The sequence below is a fragment of the Mustelus asterias genome, chromosome 1, assembly GCF_964213995.1.
Source record: "Mustelus asterias chromosome 1, sMusAst1.hap1.1, whole genome shotgun sequence".
Taxonomy (NCBI): domain Eukaryota; kingdom Metazoa; phylum Chordata; class Chondrichthyes; order Carcharhiniformes; family Triakidae; genus Mustelus; species Mustelus asterias.
Genome location: NC_135801.1, coordinates 147,277,907 through 147,297,953, shown reverse-complemented (window position 1 = coordinate 147,297,953; position 20,047 = coordinate 147,277,907). Strand labels below are relative to the sequence as shown.

The following is a 20,047-nucleotide window of genomic DNA, read 5'->3' as shown; positions in this document are numbered from 1 at the left end:
GTACCACTGAAACACCAATACTTAACCCAAACAGATCCCACTTGTGAAGGCAAAATCAATACTAAAGAGGATTGATGGTTCAAAGCTAGCTGTAGGAAACATCACTGGCATTAGTGGCCCAGTCAAATTTTGAAGTTTTGCATGGCGTTGAATTTCAATGGGAGTTTACCCTTTCGTCTGCAGGTGGTCACGAACCACCCCATCCACCCTAGATCTTAATGTCTCTCAGAAACAGAACAAGGTACTTTACAGGCAATGAAACTATTCACTATTATTATATTGTTAAACACAGCAGCCATTCAAACACAATGGGACCTATTTTACCATCGCATTGCGCGTGTTTTCGGGTGTGAAAACTTGGTAAAGTCGGGTGTGAGGTGAGTAGCGCAATCTGCGCCGGTTCCCCCTTTACCAAGGCCTGAAAGTGGCTGCAATCGGGACCGCGTCTGAAATGGGCGCGACGGCCATTTAAATGCATTTGCATTTAAATGTTCAACTTTACCGGCACTTCCCCCTTTACCACTGCGTTCGCCCATCCAGAATCGGCTCAAAACAGACATGCTTCTTAGAGGTCCGAGTCAGGCGCTCCAGTTAGATAGCGTTTGACGGCTCTCTGCTTGAGATCGGTTGTGGGGGGGGGGGGGGGGGGGGGGGGTCCACTGCCACTCTGCTTGAGATCGGTGAGGGGGTGTGAAAGGGGGGTCCGCTGCCACTCTGCCTGAGATCGGTGGGGCGCAAGGGGGGGGAGGGGCACATGATCAGTCAGAGTGGTGGTGGGGTAAGGGGATAAGGGGGTCAGTAATGTTGTGGGGATTGGGCAATGTCTGTGGGGGCCAGAGGGAGGCATTATCCAGCCCGGGAGGGATGTGGCAGGGGAGCAGTATTCTATCATCTTTTTTTCTGCGCATGTGCAGTTGGAGGCGCCGATCGGAGCTGCAGGGTTTTGGGCGCGTTAAGCCCCACCCACAGGCTTGTGCAGCGTGATTCAGACTCGCTGATATTTTTGCAGGCAGAGTGCATAGGAATTGGTCTAAAAGCTGGATCTGAAACACTTCCAGTTTCAGGTCCGTCCAGCACTTGGAATCAAAATGGTAAAATAGGGCCCAATATCCCACCAACAGAAATGAGATGAATGACTGTTCAATCTATTGGTGATTTGTTTGCTAAGGAATAAATGTTGACCAGGACACTCGGAGAATTTTCTGCTCTTCTTCAAAGCATGCCCTTATTTATCATCTACTTAATCCTGGAGACAAGACGTCAGTTATCAGCATCTCCAACAATGCTGCATTGCTTCAGTACTGCACTGACATTTCAGTCATGTACACAAGTCTTCGAGGGGAACTTGATTCCATTACTTCCTTACTATCAGATAAGTATGGTGACACTGAGTTAAGATGGCATTATGTGAGCCACTTTCTATCCCTTTTAACCATGTGTATGCACATTGACAGTTGTCAATGTCTCAAGTATGCTGTTTTGCGAGTGAAATTCTCACAGTTAAATGTCAGGTAATAGTAAGAGCTCTGGATCCAGCGGGAGAGATGATAATCCCTTCCAGAGAAACAAGCAGTCCATTATTCCTCCTTTTGCATAAAATTAAATTCCTATCATCATCAACAATGCTCCTCGGAAAAGCTATGATAGCACCTTACAAATGATGCACTTTTGCAAAGTGTACACATAAATACATCTGATTGTAACAGATATTGTTGCTTATCATCCATTTCTAAATGGCTTTAATTATTGTAACTCTAGAAACTAATGTGATATGGGTTAAGATTTTATTTTTGGAATTCATAATGTAGCGGAAACCCAAGAGGTGAATGATTATAAAACACCGAAATAGTAAAATTATGATCATTATATTGGAAGACCTTCCCTAACAATGCTTATTTACATTAAAAACATCAAAACATAATCTGCTGTGTGAAAATCATTTAGTTAAATGTTCAGAGGTACAAGAACATTCAGTTATTTTAAAACAAAATCAATTTTGTCTGGTATTTGGTACAGCTAAACACTTTTGGAGAAAAAAAACATAATAGTCTCTTTAGATTTATTTCTTGTAGGGTTGATACTATGTATTCAACTTGGGGTTTCATCCTTCAGGTTCATCAATTGCAGAAGATAATCCACCATCTGTCAAAATAAAACATGATCCATGAGCAAAAGACTTGTTATTTTAATCAGTTAATTAACCGAGGACTGTTTAAAAGCAACAAGGTGCATATCTTATTATTTTGTCCTTCTAACCCGAATTATTCAGTTACCAAATCTATCAAAAAGAAGACACGAAAGAGCGCACTTTGACTTTTCTGTATTTTCCAGTCACACATCAGCTCTTTAAGATCTCGAGCAAGACACCGACAGAGAGCAGCTCAGTCCATATTACCCCATAGCGAACCATGCCACCTCTTGGCCAAACAGAAAATTTACACAGGACACCCAATACAGCAGAGAAGTAATCTTGTAACCTGAATCCCCGACCTATTAAATGATCAAATGACAGGAATAGAAAAGTTGATGGAAGATGAGAATTTTTTTTTAAATTGCCAAAAATGAAACAGCTCTCAAACCGGTAGATAGCTTGAAATTAGTAGCATTCAGAGAGCCCAAATAAATTGTTGCATTTCTCAAACATGGAAGGATGCCAAGAAGCCTATTGTGCTGAGCTACATTTCCCACAACCACAGAGAAGCATAATTGTACAATGGATTCACAAAATATGTATTAAGTATAACAGGCGCGATCTTACCTGCTGTTCACACCACACTCCCGCTACAGTGAAATCGGAGAATTTGGCGGCCAGCCAAATCTCTGCTCACTGTGGCACGATGTGAAAATCCTGCCGGCGTGAATGGTGGTAAGATTCTGGCCAACAATTTAATTAAAAGGTTTCCTGCAGTTGTCATATTTTGCTTCATTTAACCTTCATCTTGTTCCAGCCACTTGTGCATCCCCGGTTTTAATCGCTCAAACATTGGTGACTGCACCTTTGTTGCCTAGGCTTTACGCTCTGGAATTCCCTCCCTTCACTTCTTCACCTCACTTTCCTCTTTTAAGGCACTCCTTAAAACCTGCCTCTTCGACCAAGCTTTCGGGTATCTGATCTGATATCTGCTCATGTGACTTGCTGTCACATTTTGTCACGTAAATCTCCCATTAACTGCCTTGGGACCTTTATTACAATATGGGTGCTACATAAATATAGATTGTTGTTGTTAGCAGCTCACTATTACCATTAGATAAATGGTTTTCACACCGTGACAACACATTTGTAGCTGGAAATAGTTTGCGAGAAGTCTGTGAATGTGCATGGTCAAATCTGAAACTAGTTCTACAGATATGTCAGTGGAAAAGATCTGGAATGGTACAGGGGCCATTAAGAATGTAGTGGGGGCAAGTGGGTGGAAGGTGGGAGAAGCTGTCTGGACAGGGAAGAGAGAAAAAAATGTAAAAGAAGTACAGAAAAATAACTTACTTACCTTAAAGTAGAAAAACATTCCAGCACAAAGGAAGAGATCACAATTCATTCCATAGCACCAACCAATGGTCAAAGCCTGCGACTACAGACAGGCTGCAGGCATTTTATCTTATATATACTTTCATCATCAATAAAATATAGATTTATCTTGGCTTGTAATGTTAACACGTGAAGCTAACAATTAATTAGAACAGTTAATTAATTAGAGCACCACAAATAATTTCAACGATTTTTCACCTCTTGTCGGGATATTGCATGCCCGGGTGGGGGAATAGAAGGGAAGTAATTGAAGGTGGACATATTGGTAGAGATGCAACTTGTATGATGCTGGGATATGGCAGGCTCAATGGGCCATCTATTTTCACTTTTTGTTCTTTTTCAGACGTGATGTACATTTTAAAATGCAAAGCAGTTTAGGCAGCATAACATTGTCGTAACACTGAAGACAGCCCTTTTAAAGGGAAGATCTCTCAAATTTGACTCTGCTGCTTACTAAAATACTGACAAATGATACTGATTGCTCCTTGTGAAGTCAAATATTTCTCATTGCTAATATAATTCTGCAAACCGAGTTCAAGAAAGCATTAGCTCTGCATTTGAACAACAATTGAGTTGTCTACAACTGTCTGGAAGAGGAATAAGAAGTGAATAAAACTTGACTTTTAATTCCAGGATAATATTTTAAGGGAAAGATTTAATTTTGTACAGTAGTGACCATTGTTTCTGTATTTCTGCCTTATTCCCAGTATCTTTAGTATGATCAGTCACATCTCCTTAAAGTCAGAGGTGGTTCAATAAATCAACCTTATGCAATCTACTTGTCTTTTGGCTTTGGATTGGATTGAGTTCATAAATGAGTGGCAGGTTTCTGTTGAAGCGAATCAACTAGTTGGATACACATTTGCAAAAAATCAAAATAAGTCATTGTGACAAACAAGCTAAAGTTTCTTGAAGACTGAAGGAGTGGCATGATGGCACAGTGGTTAGCACTGCTGCCTCACAGAGCCAGCGACCCGGGTTTGATTCCTGACTTGGGTGTCTGTCTGTGTGGAGTTTGTACATTCTCCCCGTGTCTGTGTGAGTTTCCTCCGGGTGCTCCGGTTTTCTCCCACAGTCCAAAGATGTGCAAGTTAGGTGGATTGGCTATGCTAAATTGACCCTGTGTCAAGGGGACTAGCAAGGGTAAATGCATGGGGTTATAGGGATAGGGCCTGGGTGGGATTGTGGTCGATGCAGACTCAATGGGTCAAATGGCCTCCTTCTGCACTGTAGGATTCTATGATTCACACTCAACCAGCCATTCTACCTGTCCCACCTTTTTCATCAGTGTAGCTTACATGTCAAGTTAAAGAATTAAATGTTTCTAACTAAAGACAACTCGGTACTCGAGTAGATGTGGATGATTAAGATCATGATCAATCTTCCCATCGGAGTTACTGACTAGTTCTTCTTTGTACTAAAAATGGAAATCTTTTTATTCATTCATGGGAAGTCATTTTTGCTGGCACATATTGGAAGCAAAATGAGCAAAATTTATTCTAAAGACGTTGGGCAGGATTTTACAACCCCCCCTTCCCCAACCCCCCTCCACCCCCACCCACGGCATGTTTTGCAGCGGCAGAGATGGCCTGACATTGACTGATGGCAGGATCTTCCAATCCCACCCCTGTCAATGGCTTTTCAGTTGTTCACGCCCTCCGTCTTTGGAGAACCCATGGAGTGGCATCACCGTCGGCAGGACTGGAAGATCCCGCCAGCAGGAATGGCCGGAAAATCCTGCCCATTTGTGGAACATGCTGCTTAGATGCTGCAAAAAGATAGACATTTGTTTGTCATGACTCATTAAAGAAGTCCGCATTCGGTTCAATACCCAAAATAATATATTTCAAGAACTCAGGTTACCAATGAGATCAGATTTTCAAAGGTTCTGATCAGACTTTGAGCCAGGCATTGAAGGAGATGAAGAAGTTGCATTGAATAGATCCTTTGAGAGTTTCAGGTATAAAGGGAAGGGAGCATGTCATCAGATTAATTTGCGTAGCTGGCCTGGTCTATATGTGACTCCAGTTCTATATCAATGTAGCTGGCTATTAACTGGCCCCCAAGTTGCCTAGAAAACAGTTAAATTGTAATAGCAACTCGGAGTTTGAGGGATGGGTAATGAATGCCGGCCTTGCTAGTGACACCCCCAAAACAAGGAATTAATTTTTTAAGTCAGGATTTTGAGACTACTTGTGCATTCTGATTGAGATTTTGGTAATGGGAGCCATCTTTTACTTTTCATTAAATATACTGTTAGTTACTCCAATTCACCACAAGTATATGTAATATCAGTCCATTGTTCTGAAGTTATCCCATGAGATTTTATTACCTTCCAACACTCTTTAGGTTCTGGCTTATAACGATGGTTATCTAAAACGATATGAGGTCTGCATCTTGAGAGAGATGACAACAGATCTGGAAATTAATCTGGTGAGATGCTTCCTTCCCCCTTTGGCCTGAATTTCTTAGAGTATCTGTGCAGTCCAACTTATTTAGGCAAGGCTGCAGCAGAGTTTTGACTAAACCATTGCCAATTCATAGGTGCTTAGTTTAAATGTTGCACACTGCAGCATTACATGACATATGTTTGACCTGACCAATGGCTAAATCACTTTGGCTATTGTGTGGAATGCCAGTCATAGGAGTGAGGTTGTTGATTATAAGCAGGATGCACCCACTTTTAGGGAGTGAATCTGTTACAAATGTGCAAGGTCTTATAAGATTATCGTGTTTGGGACTGTGTTTTTAATCTGAAGTAAGTTGGAGGAATGAAGGGGATTCTGGATGAAGAATACAGGAGTGGGAGTGGGAGGGGGCAGACAGCATGTACCCTCTTCTCTCTCCTAAGAACACATGTTGCTGTGGGGCTCTGATCCACTCCACAGCCATAAAGCACCATGGAACCTGTGCCCTTTATTTTGTGCGGAAGTCTTGCCCTATGGAACAGCTGGTCAATCAAATTCTCTGGCAGCTCCATTAGACCTATGAGCAACAGGAAGGTATCAGTGGCTACTGATGGGATTGCTAGTCAAGAGACGACCCCGAGGCCTTGGATCCACAGAACAATTAAGTCCAGGGTCTTGGGCCTGGAGTATTTTGATGGATTAGGGAGAAGACCAGTGCGGAGGTTTGTTTAAGGGTTTCAAATTGGGATCCCGATGTTCAACGTCATGATTCCCGTTACATCACTGGTGGGGACAATCGGAACAGGACAAATCCTGTTGGCATAAACCATGTTTTGGGACTCCCATGTGATTTCCTGCTCCCAATTCTGTCCAAAAAACAGAAGTGGGAAATCCACCCCACAGTAACCGATACTAAACAACTCAGAAATTGTCAGAAAGGGCAACATCTGTGGAGATGAAAGGTTACTATAAAGACGATAAATGTCTATGAAATGTCCCATCAACCTGTTATTCTTAAGCATAATTGATTGCCAGTTTGTCGACAGATATCACCAATTATGTTGAAGCCAGATTCTTACTCAAACAACACTGCAGATTTGGAGCCATCTCCCATTCCTACACTAAAATTGGAAACCAACACCTGGTAAATCATAGAATCATAGAATCCCTAAAGTGCAGAAGGAGGCCATTCGGCCCAACGGGTCTGCACCAATGACAATCCCACTCAGGCCCTATTCCTGTAGCCCCACATATTTACCCTGCTGGTCTCTCTGACACTAGGCTTATTTAGCATGGCCAATCAACCTAACTTGCACACCTTTGGACTGTGGGAGGAACCGGAACACCCGGAGGAAACCCACGCAGACACAGGGAGAATGTGCAAACTCCACACAGACAGTGACCCGAGACCGGAATTAAACCCAGGTCTCTGACGCCGTGAGGCAGCAGTGCTAACCACTGTGCCACCGTGCCACCCCCAGTTAACTCCAGATCCTCATCATTACCAATTCCAAAATAAATTACTCCTTAAATGATAGAGATGTTTTCCTGCAATTGTATAGGGTGTTGGTGAGGCCACACCTGGAGTATTGTGTGCAGTTTTGATGTTCTTATCTGAGGAAAGATGTCCTTGCTATCGAGGCAGTACAGCGAAGGTTTACCAGGCTGATTCCTGGGATGGCAGGTCTGTCCTTTGAGAAGAGACTAAGTCGGTTAGGATTATATTCACTGGAATTCAAAAGAGTGAGAGGGATCTCATAGAAACTTACAAAATTCTAACAGTGTTAGACAGGGTAGATTCAGAAAGAATGTTCCCAATGGTGGGGGAGTCCAGAACTAGGGGTCATAGTTTGAGGATAAGGGGTAAACCTTTTAGAACTGAGGTGGGGAGAATTTCTTTCACCAGAGGGTAGTGAATGTGTGGAATTCATTATCACAGAATGTCTTTGAGGCCAAAACGTTGTCTGATTTCAAGAAAGGAGGATCAGGATATTGAATTCGATGATCAGCCATGATCAAGATGAATGGCAGAGCAGGCTCAAAGGGCCAAATGTCTTACTCCTGCTTCTAGTTCCTATGTTTCCATGTTTCTATGACCATTCTATCACAACTTGTACATAAATAGCTACTTTAACATTAGTAATACCTCCCAAGGTTCTTTACAAGCTCTTGTAGTTAAACAATTATTTAAATGTTATTAGCAGGCCAGTGACTGAATTCTCCAGGCCTGCTAACCTCTCCCACCCTGCCAGAGTGTTTCACTCCAGTGGGTTACTAGTAGCTCCCCACCGGGAGGTCCCCGGGGCATGGACACCCTGGCACTGCCAGCCCATGCCCCCTGGCACTGCCCAAGGGACAAAGTGTCAATTCCCAGAGGGCACCTTGGCACTGCCCACCAGGCATGGGGGAGTGCCAAGGGGGTGGGGCAAATGGGAGCAGGGCAGGAACTAGGGGCAACTGGGAAGGATGGGGGTTCACACTGCCACTCTGCATTGGGATCGATGGGGCGGGAGGGAGGACAGCGATCGGGGCAGGCTGGAGGGTGACTTCTCTGGTCGGGGGTGGGAGGGGTCTGCTGGTGGGTGGGGAGTCTACTGTGGGTGTGGGCGGTCTGCTGGGGGATGGGGATCTGCCGGGTGGGAGTCTGCTGGGAGGGTGGGGTGCCGGCCAGAGATTGGGACGGTCTGGGACTGGGGGGTGGCTGGGAATGGTTGGGGGGGGGCCGCGGTAAGGCTGTGGGAGGGATTGGGGGGCAGCACTGCAGGGGTCCTGGGCTGATCAAAGATCGAGCTAGCCAGCAAGCGGAATGCAGACAGTTCGGGGTCAGTGCGCATGCAGAGAGGTCCACTGGTTTCAGCCTCCCAGGCGGGAATAGGCCCCGCTCCCTGAAATCTAATGATATTCATGCTGGTGGCCTCTGCAGTGCACAGAATGTGGAAGATTCTAGTGTGAACTCCCACTGAAAAAAACCCACCGTGAATTGCTCCAGTTTTCCCGCAAATTCAACACTTCAAATTCCGCCCGATTTCTGCAGGGGTTCCCTGCTGTTCCACCATAACTTTGACAAGATTAGCAGAAACCCCAGTAAAATGGTGTAAGTAGTTCCACCAATTAAATTCCCCCCCAGCTTGATTTTCAAGTTTGCTGATCACACCACCGTAGTGGGTTGGATCTCAAACAATGAAGAGACGGAGTACAGGAAAAGGATAGAGAATCTGGCGAACTGGTGCAAGGATAATAATCTCTCCCTCCATGTCAACAACACAAAGGAGATAATCACTGACCAAAGGAAGTGTAATGGAGGACATGCCCCTATCTACATCAATGGGGACGAAGTAGACATGGTCGAGAGCTTCAGGTTTTTAGGTGTTCAGATCACCAACAACCTGTCTTGGTCCCTCCATGCCGACACTATAGTTAAGAAAGCGCACCAATGACCCTACTTTCTCAGAAGACTAAGGAAATTTGGCATGTCCACTATGACTCTCACCAACTTTTACAGATGTATCATAGAAAGCATTCTTTCTGGTTGTATCACAGCTTGGTATGGCTCCTGCTCTGTCGAAGGCCGCAAGAAACTACAAAGGATCGTAAACGAAGCCCAATCCATCACTCAAACCATCCATTGACTCTATCTACACTTCCCGCTCCCTCAGAAAAGCAGCCAGCATAATTAAGGACCCCACACACCCCGGACATTCTCTCTGCAACCTTCTTCGGTCGGGAAAAATATACAAAATTCTGAGGACACATACCAACCGGCTCAAGAACAGCTTCTTCCCTGCTGCCATCAGACTTTTGAATGGACCTACCCTGCATTAAGTTGATCTTTCTCTACACCCTAGCTATGACTGTAACACTGCATTCCGCACTCTTTCTTTTCCTTCTCTATGTACGGTATGCTTTGTCTGTATAGTGCGCAAGAAACAATACTTTTCACTGCATACCAATACGTGACAATAACAAATCAGATCAAATCAAATCAATCTTCCACTGAAATTGCACTGGGAGGTACAAAAAATGTTTTTATTTTTAATTTTTATTAGGACTCTTCCTCTCTTATTGTATCACAAGCTCCTGGCATTTACTACACCCTTTGTGGTTTACAAAAAAGATTCAAGTATTTTCTTGAGCTAGCAGGGTAACAGTATTTAGTATGATTGAGGCTTGATTATTCTCCCTTTCTTTCAACAGAAATGACCTTGACCCACGCTATCCCTGTAACTTCCTGCAGCTCTACACACCTTTGTGATTTGCGTGTGATCGGTAGTCCTCCAATTCCGCTCTTTTGCACGTCCCTGATTTTAATCGCTCCACCACTGGCGGCCATGCATTCAGCTGTCGAATTCTAGGAGTCCCTCCCTAAACCCTTTCTGCCTCATGAATCATAGAATCCCTACAATACAGAAGGAGGCTATTTGGTCCATTGAGCCTGTACCAACCACAATTCCACCCAGGCCCTATTGCTGCAACCCTCATTTACCCTGCTAATCCTCTCTCCTCAAATACTTTCTGAAATATAGCCCTTTGACCAACCTTTTTCATCACAGAGCTAAATATTTGTTTACTTGGCTTGGTGTCGAATTTTGTTTGCTACTGTTCCTGTGAAACATCTTGAGATGTTTTACCATGTTAAAGGAATTATGTATAAATGCAAGTGGCTGTTGTCTTTTGTTGTTTTGCATTGTATCAATATAATTCTTATAGAATACGTCATAGGAACTTATATCTGACAACATTAAATCCAAAATGGTTTTATTTCCTTCAGTGTTCTCCATTTCCTTCCAATTGGAAGTATATATTTCTATAGATATTATCTACTCTCTACTACCTAGCAAAATAATGGTTTAAATTATATATTGCCTGTTGATTTTTGGGGCAGCACGGCAACAGTGGTGAGCACTGCTGCCTCACAGCGCCAGGGACCTAGGTTCGATTCCCGGCTTGGGTCACTGTCTGTGTGGAGTTTGCATGTTCTCCCCGTGTCTGTGTGGGTTTCCGCCGGGTGCTCCGGTTTCTACCCACAGTCTGAAAGACACTGGTTAGGTGCATTGACCTGGACAGGCACAAGAATGTGGTGACTAGGGAATTTCACAGTAACTTCATTGCAGTGTTAATGTAAGCCTTACTTGTGACTAATAAATAAACTTTTATTTTGATTTGCTATTCCCACAGAAGGAGCATTATAGCCTAGCAGGTCTCCTACTGACATGGGCTTTCTATCAGGGATCAATACATAGTAATAAGGAAAAAAAATTCTAGTTGAATTTCCTTATCCTACTTAGTGAATGCTGAGTGCAACTTTTGCATCCTGCTATCTATTGCAGTGGTTACCCAATTCATGATTATCAGGGACTGAACTTGTGACATTCCAAACTTTACGATGAATTAAATGTTCTCTAATTAATCCTTCAGGAGAATTCACCATTATTTTTGAAGTTGGTTTGTATACTTGCCTCTTTGAAGTCATCATCAGTTGTCTGCCAAGGCTTCTTGTTGAATACTGGAAAGTGTTCCTTTGTTTGCTGAACCTTTCTGGTTGGTGTTCTTCCCCACACACTTAACAAATTCTTAGCCATCTCAGCCCATTGCAGATTACCTTCTGGCTGCTTAGCATTTTCTGACAAAACTGGATGCACCATGTTGTTGCTGTTGGCATAAAGGCCTTCGTCAACGCTTTTTTTCCCCATCAAATGCCCTTTTAAAAAAAAAGATTTGCACTTTAACTTGAAGGTTCATATAACCATCATAAGAAGAACTTTCTTTTTAAACTAGAGTTACTCTGGCTTCAGTGGATCTCTGCATCCTCTTCCAGGATCTTTCACCAGAAGCATGGGACTATATCGACATTAATATGGATGGCACATTAAAATTAGTACGAAATAATGTGAATACATTACATAATGTATTTCACTTTATTTTCATTCAAGCCATGCTTATTGCCAAAAATGCTACACTTATAATGGGTATTTAAAATCTTAAAGTACCATATTAGCCTTTGCAGTTGATCACTGGGCTACTGAGGCATCTTGCAGTCATTTCCCTGCCGCACAATAAGGAGATCAAAATCAAGCTGTTGTGATAAGCGTAACAGTGCCTTTACTGATAGCATAATGTCTTTATTGTCAAAATGGATATCCATTAACAGTTGACAATATTGGTAAGGGAATCCTAAAACTCCATGGTTTCAATTCTTTTAAAAGAGTTAAACACTACTTGCTACGAAAGTAATAATGGAATGCGTCACTCCAGTATAAACAAATGAACATAGAATCCATAGAATTGCTACTGTGCAGAAAGAGGCCATTCAGCCCATCGAGTCGGCACTGACAACAATCCCACCCTATCCCCGTAACCCTATGTATTTACCCTGCTAGTCCCCCTGACACGTAGGGGCAATTTAACATAGTCAATCAACCTAGCCCACACATTTTTGGAGAGGGGGAGGAAACTGAAGTACCTGGAGGAAACCCACGCAGGCACAGTGAAAATGTGCAAACTCCACACAATCACCCGAGGCTGGAATTAAACCTGGGTCCCTGGTGCTGTGAGGCTGCAGTGGACAGTGGACAGACCTAATTGTGACAGTTTTACAGTTCTTGAATCTTAATAACCCAATTCCTGCCAACGATTCAATAAAAGGTCTGCTGAAAGAATCCCAAACATCCTAGGCACAACCCTATTAGTACTTTTGAATCATTAGTGGAGAATTTTGCAGCCAAGACAGAAAGTCATCACTTGCGTTGCTTTCTACAAAACATTAAAAATATACTTTTTTAAAAATCATTCATAGTATGTGAATATCACTGGCAGAGCCAACATTATTGTTCATCTCTAATTGTCTTTGAGAAGATAGTGGTGAGCCGCCTTTTTGAACCGCTGCCAATCCATGTGGTGTAGGTACACACACAGCTCTGTTAGGAAGGGGGTTCGAGGATTTTGTCCCAGTAACAGTAAAGGAACAGCAATATAGTTCCAGGTCAGGATGGTGCATGTCTTGGTGGAGAACCTGCAGGTGGTGATGTTCCCATGTATCTGTCACCCTTGGCTGTTGAGTTTGCAAATTTGGATGGAGCCTTTGAAAGAGCTTTGGTGGGTTGCTAGTGTCCTGTAGATAGATGGTAGATACTGCGGTCACTGTGCACTGGTGGTGACGGAAAGTAACATTTAATATGGTGGATGGTTTGTCTATCAAGCAGGCTGCACTGTACTGGGTGGTATCAAGCTTCCTGAGTCATTGCTGGAGTTGCACTCCAGGTAAGTTAATGTGGCTTGTAAATGGTGGATAAAATTTAGGAAGTCAGAAGGAAGTTATTCTGTGCAGAATTCCCAGCCTCTGATCCGCTGTTATCGTCACTGTACATAGGTGGCTGAACCGATTATAGTTCTAGCCAATGGTGACCCTCAGGATGTTGAAGGTGATGGTAATGCAGTTGAATGTCATGTGGAGGAGGTTAGATTTTCTCTTGTTGGAGATGGTCATGCCTGGCAGTTCTGTTACTTGTCATGTACCATCACAGGCCTGAGTGTTGTACAAACCTTACTGCATATGGACACAGACTGCTTCAGCTTCTGAGGAGCGGTGAACGGTGCTGAACATTGTCCAATCATCATCAAATGACCCCACTTCTAAACTTATGTTGGAGGGAATATAATTGATGATGCAGCAGTGGATGGTTGGGCCGAGTTCCTGAAGAACTCCTGTGGCAATGCCTTGGAACTGAGATGATTGGTTTTCAACATCACAACGATTTTCCTTTACACTAGGTATGACTCCGAACATTGTAGAATTTTCTCCCAATTTCCAAAGACTTCAATTTTGCTGAGGTTCCTTGATGCCACATTTGGTCAAATGCTGCTTCAATGTCAAGGGCTATGACTCTCAACTCACTTCTGGATTGAGTCTTTTATTCATGTTTGGCCCAGACTGAAAAGAGGTCTGGAGCTGAGTGGCCCTGGTGGAACCCAAACTAGCCATCAGTAGCAGTTTATTGCTGCATAAGTGGTGCTGGATAACACTGTCAATGGCACATTCCAACATCTTGCTGATCATTGTAGGTAGATTGTTGGAGCAGCAATTGACCATTTAGATTTGTCCTCACTTTTTTTTGGACAGAACATAGCTGGGCAAATTTGCATATTAGTGGCTAGATGCCAGAATTGTAACTGTACTGGGTTGCCTCAGGTCATATCAAAGCTCTGCAGTCCTATTACATCCAGTCATGAATAATGGTAGATAATTAAACAATAACCAGAAGAGCAAGCTCGACAAATATCCCCATGGTCAATGATGGGAGAGCCTGGCACATCTGGAAAAATATGCAAAAGTCTGAGGTCATGTACCAACTGACTCAAGAACAGCATTTTCCATCAGACTTTTGAGTGGACCTACCTCGCACTAAGTTGATCTTTCTCTATACCCTAGCTATGACTATAACACTACATTCTGCATGCTCTCATTTCCTTCTCTATGAATGGTATGCTTTGTCTGTATAGCACGCAAGAAACAATACTTTTCACTGTATGTTAATACATGTTACAATAATAAATCAAATTTATAAAAATCAAAAAATCAAATCAGTCCAAAACGCAAGGCTGAAGCATTTTCAACCATCATCAGCCAGAATTTCCAAGTAGATGATCCATCTTGGCCTTCTCCTATGTTCCCCAGCATCATGGATATCAGTTTTAAGCCAACTCATGCTATCAAGAAATGCCAGAAGGTACTGCATTATGCAAAGGCTTTGGCAACAACTTATTAAAGATGAACAATGTAAAACACATTGCTAATATAGAATATAACAAACTATATAAAGCAGCTCTTGCTTCCCAGAATGCATAGCAGTCAATCAGCATTGAGAGAAAAGTTAATGTTTTAGCTGTGACCCTTCATCAAAATTGCCTGCTGCAGATTTCCAACTTTTCCTCCTTTCATTTTTAATTTTCAGCATTCAATTTTTAACCTCACTCTTCCTTCTACATGTGAGGTAAAATTGCATTATTTTCTAGGTACAGTCAGCTAAAACACTCATATTAGGTTTCCCAACAAAAGGGGAACCTATACCTTGAAGTCTGTGGCTGTTGTGTTGGTAGGTGGTCCTTTACAGTAAAGTGGGAGCTACCATTTTTCAGTGTACCTCGGGTTCAAAGACAGGCTTTTTGATTAATATCATGCACGAGGTCAATTGTGAGATCAGGAGTATTGTCTTGTTCTTGGGTCTAGTACAGTGGTTCCTATGGTTGGTCCGCAAGGGTACTACAGGTAGTCCGTGGAAAAAAAATACAAATGCATGTACTTCATATATATTATATATACCGTATTATTCACAATGGGATTGATTAGTCAAAATTGTGTAGGAGTTAGCACAGGTGGGGCCTGTACGATGCTCAGCCAACACAATGGAGTTGTTAAGTGTGTAAGAGCAATGGATCTGCTAGCAACATCCACTCACTGCAGCATTCATAGGGGGGTGTTAGCTGCAAAGAAAATGCCTGCTGATCCCAAGACCGTTTTGAAGGAAGTAGTCAAAACAGTTAATTTTATCAAGGTCCAACCACTGAATTCACAAATATTTGTAGCTCTATGTGATGAGATGGGCAATGATCACCATCAACTACTTCTGCACACCCAGGTCCGCCAGCTCTCCCAAGGAATAGTACACGCACATGTACTCAAGTTGCATGGTGAAGTGAGAATTTTTTACTTGACTCAAAGTTTGAACTCTCAGAATGCTACAGTGATTTTCAGTGGCTTGCCAAATTGGCACACACGGCAGATATTTTCGATCACTTTAATGGTCTCAACCTGAGTCTTCAGGGAAAATCAGTGACAGTTTCTCATGTGCAGGACAAAATGGAAGCAATGATCAAGAAAATAAAGATGTTAGCCAAATGACTTGAGCAATCAAATTACGACTTGTTTGCGAATCTGTCAGATTTTTTGGTCACAGCAGATATGCAGCTTCCAAACAGGGTGAAATATGATGTCAGAGAGGACCCGCAAAGTTTGAAAACATGGCTACCTGAATACTTCCCTGTTTCTGACACAAAGTTCAACTGGAGACAAAATCCCTTGATGATGATATCTTTGCAAGCCTGATCTCAGCAACTGTCTTGTGACAGGGCTTTAAAGCTAAATTTTGTCTAAGAACTACCTGACTGAGCTTTGATTTAAAGTTTCTTCAGAATACCCAGAACTGTCTGACAAGACAGTAAGGTTTCTGATGCCTTTTCCTGCAGCATACTTTCGTGAAACTGGGTTTTCAGGGCTTGTCACATTGAAGACCAAATCTCAGAATAAACTTAATGTTGAACCAGATCTCTGATTGAGACTGTCATCCCCGGAGCCTGACATCCAGCATTTGATGTCGCAAAAGAAAATCAGACTTCTTATTAGGTAAGCGTTACCTGTTTCCACTTGTACTGAGATGAGTGCAATGTATTTGTGAGTGTTCATCATAAACTATTAGAAATAGCTACATTTTTCATACTCAGTAATTTATAAGCTTGACCTCCGTTAGCCAAAGGCTATGTAAAAAAACAATGTTTAAAATGGCTTGTGTACATTGTGGTCTGCAAAAGCTTTTGACGATGATCTAGTGGTCTGCTTAAAAGAAATGGTTGCAAGCTGCTGCTCTAGTTTGTCCCTGTTTTGGGGAGCATGAATTGGATTCAATTTGAATTTGAATGTTTTTGGATCAAGTAAGGACATGGATTAAGGACTTGCCCCATCCACTCTGCACATTGGCAGACTCTGAGAAAGGAATAACATCTATTTTCCAAAACACAAGACAGACCAGCAGTTTCACAGGGCTGCATCTATTTGGCTCTAGAATGGCATTTATTTGGCCTAGCATTCTAATTCAGTGCTGGAGTTAAGCAAATACAATCCAAATAAAAGGACTTCTGAAATTGTAAATTTTCCATCATTTAACCAAGATATCACACTATTGAGGAGAGATGACAATGGAGTGGTGTGTTTATCTGCACTGAGTGTCTGTAGCAGGCTAGTATAGGTTCCTCAATTGGTTTTAAGGAAGGATTTGCATTTGCAAAGCACCTTCTCAGACCTTCAGGAGGTCCCAAAGTGCTCCACAGATGATCAATTACTTGTGAAATGCCATCACTGGATGGCAGACATGCTGAGTACAGTAGCAAGATAAATAACCAGCCAATCTATGTTGCTGGTATTGATTGTGGGTATAAATGATACAATATTTGGTCTCCTTGGTGCCTTTTGACTAAGATCAACTGTCAGATCAAGCCCAAGATGGGGTGTAATGCTTCACCTTGTCAGCTTGGATCTTGTTTGTCTCCCTTGTGGGGACCTTGAATTGGATTCAATTGGATTTTGAATTTGTTTTTTTGGAGCAAGGAAGGAATGGATTTGGGTTTGCCCGGTCCACTCTGAGCATTGGCTTAGTAACTTTAAGAACGGAGTAAATTTTTTTTTAAAATTGGTCTCTTTGGTCTGCCCAAAAGTTGTTAGTCTCCCAGCGTGGAGAACTGTCCCCAACTGAGTGTTGCAGGTTGGCACATTCCAAAGTTCAGGACTATATGTTGAGGGACGCTCTAAAGGTTGGGCCAGCTGTCGCAGAGGTGCAGTGGGGGAAGATTGCTGTCTAAGACCTTTCAGCCAGAGTGAACAGAGGGGAGGGGAATTGTATAGAACCCCCTCAGGCCCTATGACTCATACTGAGTGCATGCGAATATTGCATGTATCACAATTGTATGGAAGCACCTCAGAGTGCAATTTGTTCTATTTATGTAGACAACTTAGATACCTTTGCACCATTTGCAATGACCATTTTGAAATGTCTGTAATGTCTCTGTGACTGTATTGAGGCACCTGGGGAGTGCAGCATGATGTATGTAGAGAACTTAAATATTATTGCACTTTATGTAATGGCCACTACGATCTACAATAGATCGTAATGTTCTTTCAGATATTTTATGAATAAAGTATATTTTTTCAAAAAAACAATATTAAGAAATGCAGCAATGAACGTAGGAAAACCACATTTTAAGCAGAGTAAATTTGTGTAGCTTTAATCCAGTCCGTATTGGACATGGACAACATAGAAATGCTGTTAATGAGGCACAATTTCATCCAGAGAATCTCCGGACTAGCTAGATTGAGAAATGGGGGAATAAGAAGTTATTCTTCTGACGTCTAAATTGCGCCTAACAGGCTGATCGAGCCTGTAAACCTCTCACTGCAATGAAATAGATCGATCTGTTATAACAAACATCAACAAAAGATGGCGCAAGACGATCACCAACAAAATAAATTTATCATAGTGGGATGTAATTATGAAGTCCTTTAGGATCAGGTCAAAATCAAATGTGATAATAGGTAAAATATGCCTTTCGCTTGTAACCGATAAAGCAGAATGGCACGTTTAAGAGTGTGAACTCTTCTGCTGGCAACCTTTGCGGGTTCGGAAATTTGGCATTAATTAGGAAATTGAGGCGGGGAGGGGGTGAATAAAGCAATGCCTTCCAAATTAATTTTACACGGATAATTAGAAAGCTGGGTTTGTTGGCAAGGTTGCATCCATTAACAAAGACTGTATCACGAGAGCAATAGCTTCCATTTCACTCTAGAATATATTACTGTTTTTTGTCTTGCTCTGGAGGAAGGACAAGCAAATTAGACTCAGCCGCGAGAGAAGGGAATAGGTGACATATAGCATTGTCCGCTGAGTAACAGGTTGGATCGCAGCATTGATCAACCTTTTGGATCTCCATATCCCTCAGGCGACGTTTTTGCGGGTTACCTTTCCTGTGGCCCCATTAAGCCTTCTACTAAAGACATCTCCAAGTTTCATCATTCACCCGAATCCATTGCACTGCATTTGTTTTTTTTTGGCAGGGGGTTGCAGAAGACTGTTCTATATTAACAAGTATTTCATACGGGTTAAACAGACCCGTATTTTGCCTTTATCTGTACGTGCAATGTTCTGTACGATTCGGACACCCCAATCATCACCGGGTAGGCAAAATTGCTCACAAGGGCACAAAAAGGGACCAAAGTTGTCCCAGATTAGAGACAAATGAACACACGAATGGATAAAGTTCCAATCGTCTGCAGAGAAATTTAAATAAAAATATTTCTTTTCATAAAGTACCTCTTTGTATATTTAAATAAAATTCAGTTGACGAGCCCAATCCAGCGACGGTGGGAGCTGGGGAGAAGGGGTGGGTGGGGGGACACTCCTGTAATCATTTACCCAGTCCCACATTCAAGGGCGAAACGGACTTGTTAAGTGCTAACGACTGCTGAGCTGGAAAACAGCGCGGCTTGCAGCCCAGACAATCACGGAATTCAATGTCCAGTCCGCCTCTTAACTGAACAGTTCATTTCTACAATCGAATACACGTTCACACATTCATGACCAGCAGAGAGAGAGAGAGAGTCGCACCATTAAAAGTGAATACTCACCCACCGCCCAGTGACTACCTCTGGGGAACATCTTGGGAAAACTGCCTTGATTGTCAACAGGAGCCGCGAGTCCATAGTGGACCTTGGAACTTGCAACACTTAAAACTATCAGAGAAAACAGCAAACGGTGTTTCCATAAAATAAATTCAGACCCCATCTCACACTAGTAGCACACGAATCTCCCTCCCTCCCTCTCACCCTCCTGCACTGAAACTATCCGGAATGATTCAGAAGCTGTTTTTCCCCCCCTCTCACTCTTCAGTTAGAATAGCTGGTCTCTGCTTCCCCTTCAAGTGTGGGTGCAATTTATATAAAACTATGACGAAATCGCGGGTAGCTGACAAAATTAACTTAGCTGACGATCGCTTACGTGAATATTTTTGAATAGTATATATAAATCAAGGGTCACGTTATCATCCATCTCTATTTTGGAGTGAATCATTCTGAGTTGTATCTCCCAGCACCGGATATGTTGGCATCAAACTTCCAGGGAGGAGGAAATTCGTAAATTTATGGGGGGCGTGGGGGAACACAAGTGCTTTGTACATTTTTGATCTAATGTCCTTTACTAAGTCTACAGCAAATACCCATTCCTTTCGCTAAGAGCCTTGCATATAACGTTCAAATAAAAATCAACCCATGTCTATTAAACACTGCTGGGGATACGAT

General features: G+C 42.5%; 1 protein-coding gene across 1 annotated transcript; it reads right to left on the bottom strand.

Moving 5' to 3' along the window:
- Positions 1 to 1,834: 1,834 nt before the first annotated feature.
- grp (gastrin-releasing peptide) lies at positions 1,835 to 19,637 on the bottom strand. Its single transcript, XM_078224928.1, has 3 exons — positions 19,379 to 19,637; positions 11,391 to 11,632; positions 1,835 to 2,142 (listed from the first exon to the last, which is right to left on the bottom strand). Exons 1-3 carry the CDS (start codon positions 19,533 to 19,535, stop codon positions 2,089 to 2,091), a joined length of 453 nt encoding a protein of 150 aa, XP_078081054.1. The 5' UTR covers positions 19,536 to 19,637; the 3' UTR covers positions 1,835 to 2,088.
- Between the last annotated feature and the right edge of the window lie 410 nt (positions 19,638 to 20,047).